The sequence below is a fragment of the Parasteatoda tepidariorum genome, chromosome 9, assembly GCF_043381705.1.
Source record: "Parasteatoda tepidariorum isolate YZ-2023 chromosome 9, CAS_Ptep_4.0, whole genome shotgun sequence".
In the NCBI taxonomy this organism is placed as follows: domain Eukaryota; kingdom Metazoa; phylum Arthropoda; class Arachnida; order Araneae; family Theridiidae; genus Parasteatoda; species Parasteatoda tepidariorum.
Window position 1 is genome coordinate 67,490,838 of NC_092212.1, and position 9,297 is coordinate 67,500,134.

General features: G+C 28.6%; 1 protein-coding gene across 1 annotated transcript in view; it reads left to right on the top strand.

Moving 5' to 3' along the window:
• The first annotated feature begins 2,420 nt into the window (after positions 1-2,420).
• LOC107437960 (stromal cell-derived factor 2) overlaps positions 2,421-9,297 on the top strand; it is a 10,187-nt gene continuing 3,310 nt past the window's right edge. Inside the window, exons 1-4 of the mRNA XM_016050111.3 lie at positions 2,421-2,658; positions 2,743-2,852; positions 3,837-3,919; positions 6,187-6,326. Coding sequence (XP_015905597.1) covers positions 2,583-2,658; positions 2,743-2,852; positions 3,837-3,919; positions 6,187-6,326 — 409 coding nt within the window. The 5' untranslated portion in view covers positions 2,421-2,582. The remainder of the gene's footprint in view (positions 2,659-2,742; positions 2,853-3,836; positions 3,920-6,186; positions 6,327-9,297) is intronic.

Consider the following 9,297-nt stretch of genomic DNA (forward strand, 5'->3'; position numbering starts at 1 on the left):
GCATTCTCTTTAAGGTTGCAGGCTCTTTAGCGCTCATATTTCCGGACTACTGTATCTGGAGTATTTAAAGGCCATTTGGCTCGACCTGTTCTCACTGTGTTGAGTGTGTTCCTAGTTATGTTGTTGCTGTTGTTTCTAATGTCACTTGCCAATATCAGCAAACCCGTTTGACGAAACCAAGCGAATTTAATGCAGAGGGTGCGTTTTTGGTTTTTTCAGTGACGCCATGTATGGCCAAGAATATGATTTCAGGTGGACCCATTCATGCAGCCATTTATTCATTGACCTGAACCAAAGAACGACCACTCTCCATCAGTACCCCAGAGGACTGCATGGAGGCCTTTGTGCCCTGACAGATTTAACGTGCACCAGTCACCATTTACTACACGGGGAGTATTCGGCCGGCGGGGATCAAGTTCATGCTCTACCCATTTTCTTAGTGGTGCCTTCCTCTAGTTACTATTATATAAAGTGAGTTTGAAAAAAATATGATACAGAAAACTAGCTTTTAATGAGACTAGTATTTTAATGTCTCTTCTTTTTTGAGATTTATACGTATATCGATGGAAGAGGATTTTTTTTGTAATTAAGACAGTTTTTTGGTAATTTAAAATAATTAAATTCCTTCATTATGGCTAAGTAGTTACAGTGAAATTTTAAAAAGTCTCTAATTTACTAATTTAAATCTTTCTAATACTTCCTATTATATACTTTCCCGAAATATTATATATTTTCCCGAAGTATAGAGAAAGAGAAAGACTTTTCTTTCATTATAATAAAATTTTGTTCCAATTTAGAATAATAAATAAATTTTAAAATATTTTAGATTTTACACATTTGATATTTTGTATATATGATATAAATATAAAGATTTACTTCATACATATATGTTTGCTAGTAAAAATAATTTTTAGTTTGATATCAATTTATATAAACGTTATTTATTCATGAAATCAACATAATTTTCAATGTAAGGAACTTAATACAATTTCAATAATTCTATTTTTTACTTAAATTGAACGTTTGATAATTATTACGAATTGATAAATATTTAAAACTCTTAGTCATTTTAAATTTGGAAAGTTATATTTTTCTTCAATAGATTAGAACAAATTTTTGCCAAAATTGAAAAAAATTTTTAATTTATTGTTATTGTTAATTTTACGTCGCACTAGAGCTGCACAATGGGCTATTGGCGACGGTCTGGGAAACATCCCGGAGGATGATCCGAAGACATGCCATCACAATTTTGTTCCTCTGCGGAGGGGATGGCACCCCCGCTTCGGTAGCCCGACGACCTGCGAGCGAAGTCGAGCACTTTACGGTAGCACAGTTTAACGAGGACCAATACCGCACACCCTCGTTCCCTACGGAGACTGATCCAAGTAGTCACCCACCCGCACACTGACCACAGCCAGTGATGCTTGACTTCGGTGATCTGCTGGGAACCGTGTCTTATCGATCAGTCCACTGCGAGACTTTAAATTTATGAATTTTATTAATTTTTTACTTCTATATTATAGGTAACGAAAAAAAAAGTAGAATATAATTTGCTTTTATTTTCATTAGATTAAAAGAAAAGCCACAGTTGTTAATGCAAAGTTGAAATGTATCAGGTACTGATTTATAAAAATGTTTACTTTAAATAGATTTTTATAATATTTTAATTATCAGAATTTTAATTAAATGTATAGATTCAAATATATAGTTTAATACATTCGAAATAAATATATATATAAATTTAAAATAACTGTTTAGTACTTGATCAATAAGTTTAAAATGTTTTAAAGATAATGCGAACAAAATGCTCTCACGTAACCTCTGTGATTAAATTCCTAATCTCTATGTTTGTGGGGCTTGATTTTAATTAACTTTAAATTTCTTTCATCGCCTAAAAAAAAAAAAATCTTTATATTGTATTTTTAGAAAATCACACTATTTGTTGTATACATTTTAGAATATTCATCTCCAATATTATTTACTTTCTATTTAAATGATGAAAATAGGTGACGAGTGCGACTCTTTGATTGCCATGTTAAGAATAGAAAAATGTCCCGAAAACTCAGACTACTCCTACTGTTAGCGCCATATGTGGAAGACAAGTAATAGTGCGTCGTTTTTTGGAACTATTTTGGAGTGACTTGTCTTGACCCTCCATTTCCATAATATTTCTCCTATTTAACTGTCAAAAATATTCTCTAAAATTTCAACAGCGCTTTTTTTTAGAACTATGTTTGGTGCAGAACGTACTTTCTTCTGAAAATATGCGAAATTCGGCTCTTCTCTGAGTCATCTGTAGCCCTTTCGATCGCCAATGCCTCTCACCGAAAAATTGTGTGGATGCTTTAGTAAAAATAGGCTTTTAACTGCTAACCTGGACGAATACAATTAGAATTTTATGAATATAATTGGTGGCAATATGCCGAAAAGATGATTCATCACACATTTTAAAGTTAAAAACAAGCTTCTGCTAGAAGTGAGAAACAAAAGTTACATTAAATTTAATAATAGTTTGACGAAATGTTATGTTTATTCTGAAAATAGATATTTTTGCTTTTATTTGTGATCTATAATCCGGAGCCATGTATTTAAATAGACTTTTAAGCTATTCAGTCACTATTTTAATAAATGTTTTCTTTTTACCTTCTGCGTTTTCAGGTAATATTACGATACCTAAGTACTTTTTGATTGAGTTTATGAATTGCTTTATTGTTTGTGTAAACATTGTTTTATTTTTTTCAGATTTATATCCTCATGTTACTTGTGGATCGGTCATAAAATTAATAAACAATCAACTGAAAGTCCGGCTTCACTCTCATGAAGTTAAGTACGGCTCTGGCAGTGGTCAACAGGTGATTTTTTTTACCTTATCAATATGTTTGACCCCTTGATCAATATGTTTGACCCATGTCACCAAATGGATTTCAAACTTGTTATTTTAAAAAAAAAATGAAAGGAACGTAAGGGTCGGAGGGTGGCTACGAGTTATTATACCCTTCGAGTTGGTCTCGTTCTTAGATTTTTTGCTACTTTTTCATTTCACCAAGTCGCCATTGCAAAGTTACTAAGTTGAAGTAAATTCGACTATTTTGATTTAAGTGACGTCTTTTGTTAATAAATAATAAATGGATAAAATAGCGGTAATTACTTGCACCAGTAAATTGGAAAGGTACCGATTTTTTTTCCTTCCAATTTCCTGCAACCCGATGACCGGAAATCGCCATGTCTAGATTTCCGTATTGTGATTTGTGGCAGAATCATCACCAAGTTTTGGAAACTTCCGGGCAATGGCCCGCGAGAAATTAAAAAAAAAACATCACAGAAAGGGGCCATTTCTAAAGGTATAACTCATATATACCCCCAGGGCAAGCATCTACATTTTTTTTTTTTTTTTTTTTAAATATTTGCAAGTTTAAAATCTATTTGCCGATTGTCGTTGGCGCAACGGATCAGGATACGGAAATAACCCTGGTAGATCAATATGTATAAATCATCTGGTCCCTTTAATTATTATAACTATGTAATATATCCTTCGCTGATCTTCTAAATTGAACTGATAAGAATCGCTAATGTTGGTTTAGTACTACATAAAGTGAAATCTACTATAAATGTGAGAAATTTTGCAAAAGGTCTCTAAACAGTTAGTTTCTGTTCCATGTATAAAGTTTAAAAAATTTATCTTCAGTTTTAAAATTGCATGTTTGCCTTCTGTAAACTTAACATTATTTAAGTATAGGAAATTCTATGTAATACTTTTTCATTTCATTTACTTTCTCTATGTTGTGATTATATTTGTACAGTTTATTTTAATAATAATAATGATTTAATTTATGTAGTCTGTTACTGCTATTACTGACACAGATGATGTGAATAGTCATTGGGTAGTCAAAGGAAAAAGTGGAAAAACATGTAAACGTGGGTAAGTCGATGAATATTTTTGTATCAATTGTAAATTTTATTGTTGTATTTAAATTGTTTTGAAAATTAAAATCTATGACTTTTGAAGTATCCAAATAGTATTAATTTAGCTTAGCAACTTAAAATTATACTACAAATTATTAGGTTTAATTTGCCTCGAGGTTAGGGTTGCCAAGGTACAACTTTGAAAAGTTCTTTCCGAAGACGCAAACACATCTTTCCGAAGTAATTGTATTAAGCTAATAAGCCTCAAGTTTAATTATGTAGACAAGAAGTATGCAAAAACACATGAATTTTGTGCAATGGGAATGTGACTAATCTTCATTCCATATGACTGGAGATAATTTTTGTCCGCGTTATGGTTTCTACAGAAAAAGTACTTGTCACACTTCTTTAATCCTCATTCAGTGCTCGTCATAAATTGTGTATTTTACTGTATTGCAGGGTTGCCACAGGCGACTAAAATGCAGCTATTTGCAACTATTTTCAGCATGAGGCGACTATGGCAACTTTTTTTTGCCTGAAAAGACTAAAAAAGCAACTATTTTCAGGAAAAGGAGACTATTAGGAGACTTTTCTGTACTCCTAGCAATGTTTTTTTTTAGCATAATTGGATTAAAAACCTGCAGCTTGCGAAATCTTCTGAAGACACTGAATTTCTTTTCTTAGGAAATGTAAAATAAATATAATAAAATTTAAAAAAATTAAATAAATAATTAAAACATCAAAGAATAAAAAGTTTTAGATTGCAAATTTGAGTCATCACTTTTTAATGCGTTCAATTTGCATAGATTCTAAGTCTATTTCATTTCTCGATTGCCTTTTGAACGCTTATTGCTCAGAAATTCTGCGTGATTTTAAAAATCTCAATTTTTAATACGATACATGAATTTTGAATTTGAGTAATCACTTTTCACAATATATATATATATATATATATATATATATATTTGCTAAATCAATTATTGATATGAAAGGAAAAATTTCTTAGAAAAAGTGTGTTTTTTTTTTAATGAAAAAGTATTTTTTGAATGAAGTCTAGTAACTAAAAGTATTTAATTTTCTGCAAATATACTAATTTTTTTATATAAAAATTTAGTGCTAGAACACTATCGTTTACATAAAAATTATCGTATTTGCCACCAACTTGACTAAATGTATCATGGTATATGACAATTAAGTCATTTAATAAAATTTCAGTCTTATTTTTGCTGAATTTCTGTTCTTATTTAGGCAACTATTTTCATACTTTAGGCTACTAAAAGCAACTATTTTGTTCATTTTTTTTTGTGGCAACCCTGTATTGAAATATTTGAGTTTTTCTGTATTGCTAATATCAATGAACAAATATACTAGAAAAAAATTCGAAACAGTGAAGTTCACCTTCTTATTTGGCAATTTTAAAGGCAAATTCAAGCCCAAATAATTCTCAACTCAAGTTGTGGAGCAAACTAGCATCCACAAATTAAATATTTGTGTTACATGAAAACTGGAAAAACCTAGTGTTAAGGTTTTTAGAGATTTTCTATTGAACTATTTTTTTTTTGTTTTTTTTTTTGTCCTTTCTGTAATCAGTTAACGTATCAATTTCACACTGAAATGTATTTGATGTTATTAATGACTTGACGTAAAACTGAAAAATATCTAATATAATTAATTACTTTAAATTTTTTAAAAAATATGACATTGTTTTCATACACACTGCCAATAAAAAAAATATACAAATCGAACTTTTACTATTGCTATATTTTTTTATAAATAAAAAAGAAGCAAAAGATCATCTGCATACCTATGCATAGATGTGAAAAAATGTTACATATTTATTTTCTATTTATCAATATGTATGATAATAGTTCTATAAAAGCTTCAAAATTATTTTATTATTCTAAAAAGAATCAATCTCTTGATTAAAATCTTGATTTAAATAGTTGATTCTTCTCATTTGATGCAAATCATCGACACTGTATGATTTTTATAAAATAATATTTGTTTTTTTTTTCTTTAAAAAAATCTAATTGTTTTGCTTAAATTAAAAGTGTTTTTCTTAAATTCTATTTGTCAATATATATAATAATATTTGTATAAAAACTTTAAAATTATTTTATTACTTTAAAAAGAATCAATTACTCAATCTCTTGATTAAAATAGTGATTTAAATAGTTGATTCTATTCATTTGATAAAATCGTTGACTCTGTATGATATTTATAAAACATTTTTTTAAATTGTTTTATTTAAATTAAATGTATTATCTTTTCATTTTTATCTAGGGAACCTATACCATGTGGAATGACTATAAGATTGGAACACTTACAAACTAAAAAAAATCTCCACAGTCACCATTTTCATTCACCTTTATCAAGTAACCAAGAAGTTAGCTGTTTTGGAGAAAATGGTGAAGGAGATACAGGTTGAAAAATTTAATTGATATTTAAAGCAGAAAATCTTTACTATGAAAGCTTAATTTTTTAACAATCTTGAAATTACAAGCTATTTTTTTTTTCATTTAGCTATGAAACATATTTTATCTTTTCGTTAATAATTTATTTACTTTATCTAATTCTGTTGATTTTTTCCAACTCATTCTTTTTACTTTTTAAAAAAGCCTTTATTTTAAGTAAATGTTTTTATTGTAAATGTTTTAAGTGAGTTAAGAAGAGAAAAATTAGTGGATTTTTTTTTTATCTCATTAAAGATCTATTATGTTTGCTGGAATCAAAAGTATAAATGGGAGTTAAATGACTTTCGGAATTTTATACTTTATTATTTTTTTAAAAAATTTCTGTTATTGGTATAGACAAACGTGTATCAACTACATGTCATTGTAATAGTTTAAAAATCATTTTTTTTAATTAAAAAAAAGCCTATTTTAAATTGATTTAAAATTTTTTCATTCTCCATTTTTTTATTTAATATTGTAATATGTTAGTAAACATATTGATTAACATAAAGTTCAAGCATGTTAAAATAAATGAGAAAATGTTTTTCCTTAAATTTATTTTTAAAGCATTACTTCTGCACTATACATTAATATCATAGTAATTTCCAATTAACAGTTTAATATATCTATTTCATGTTTTTACTTTAATAATAATCAATATTGGGTTCTTAGAAAAAACATTAAATGAACTGTTTGACTTGTAATATAATTAATGAGAACTTATCTAATAATATCTATCACCATCTGCAAATATGAAAACCTCCAATTACATATAATTTTGACCTCATGCATTAATGTTCAAAGATCAATAGATGCATTGTATTTATGTGCATATTTAAAATGCTTGATTAACTTGAGCCTGTGTAAGTCATGATTGAATGTAATTATGACAATTAATAATTCATGTTAAGTATTCATGATTATAATTATAAGCCTAAGCAAAGTTTCGGATCATGCTGTGGAAGAACTTATTACGATTATTATTATTACATTATATCAAGTTTTTATAAAATGTATACATAATACCTTAATAATCTTGTATATATCTACTAGCAAGCCATATTTAATTTAATGCAACTATATGAACAAAATGTCATATCCTGATTATAGTCTACTGTTATTTAATATCAAACTTATGTGCATATGCATAATCACTACAAATTTTAAATGTAATCATTTTTGGCAACTGTTATTAAAAATCATATATAGTTGTTATTAACAATTTTTTAAATGAAAATCGTGTTCAAATTTTAATCCATGTATGTAATTTTTCTGACTTCCCATTCTTTATCATATTAGTGTTTTTCCTATTTTATCTCATCCAATGTATTTGTTTATCTTGATATGTCTTCATAATATGTAATGTTTAGCAACGCTTCTTCTGTTTTGACATTGTTTTTGGCATTCAGCTCCCATGGATCTTAAATGTGAATAGTCAATGTTCTACAATAGTTACACAATGTCTGAAATTATCTATTTCTTTAAATCAGTGTTTCCCAAACTTATGACTTTAGTGTACCCTTTCTAAATTTTTCGTAACACTGTGTACCACTAAAAAAATGAATGTATTTTTTACTATAAAAAATTGCGCAAAAGTTAAAAATCACAACTGGCTCTTGACACCACTCATTATTAACTGTTAACTCAGCAAAAAATAGCCAATAGAAAAGTATGTAACCGTAAATTTTCATGACTAGCTTTGTTTTTAAATAAAATTTTTTGAAATTTTTGTTTGTTGCAAGATATTTCGAATAAGAACGGGTACCCCCACAAAACTGTTCCCGTACCCCTGCGGGTACGCTTACCACACTTTGGGAAACACTGCTCTTAATAATAGTAATTGTCTAAAATTATATGTTTCTCTAAATTGTGACGTAATAAATAAACAATAAATTAGGCATCTTAGGAGATGAGGTCAGATGATGGGACCTAGCTCTGGTGGCAACATTGCAGTTGCTAGGGTAGGCCCGAGGTTGGGGACTCATTGGGGGAGGCGTGGTGTGTTGCCGTTGTATCTGTCAGTTTACCTGGCCACAGTATTTTTCTGATGCCCCATCTAGGGGCAGAGTTGTTTGTCAGTGTCCACGCTCATGGCCTTGTAGTTTCGGAGTTTTTGGGCTTTACTTATTAGTGACTTCTGTTCTTTAATTTTTCTTTTAGTTTTAAACCTAAAATAAACTTTTTAAATGTAAAAATTTTTCTATTTTTGCAATAAATAGGTTGGTTTAAATTTACATTTAATCATTGCTAAAAGCTTAATGATGAGGATAAAAAAAAAATATGTTATAGCGTAAAATTTAAATATTATAATTACAATGGAAGAAATCTGATATCTAAGCAATATCTGACCAATCTCTGATATCTAAGCAATATAGAATAGATAATACATTATGATGCAACAAAATTATAATGAACTACATTATTGATATATATAATTTTCTCTTTCAAAATCAAATAAAAATGTTTTATTGTTAAGGTATTTTAAAAATTAAACCCATTCAAAAAAAAAAAAATTCTCTTTCATTTTGTGGGGAGAGTAGATATTGACAATGCAGGGATGAGATTCTTCCCGGATTCGCGGATTTCCGCTTTTTATCAGATTTTTCCATTTTTCCCGCTAATTTCCGCTGAAATTTTTTTTTGCACAAGTTAAAATATTTTATGAGGAATTTAATTTTCCGCGGAGCGAAATTATTGAAGTCGTCATTCCTCCCTCTGAAGTTTCTCTAAAAATCATTTCCTTAGGATAAAACTGGTTGACCTTTATACAGGGATGAGATTCTTTTTGCTTTTGTCTCTCGAATTTCAGCCTTTTTATCAAAAACTCAGATTCTCTAAAAGTTTCGTTTTTTTTATTTATTTATTTATAAATATCCCGTTTTTTTTAAAAAAATTCAGTCGTTAAAGTCAAATTATTATATTTATTTACGATTTTCAAAGA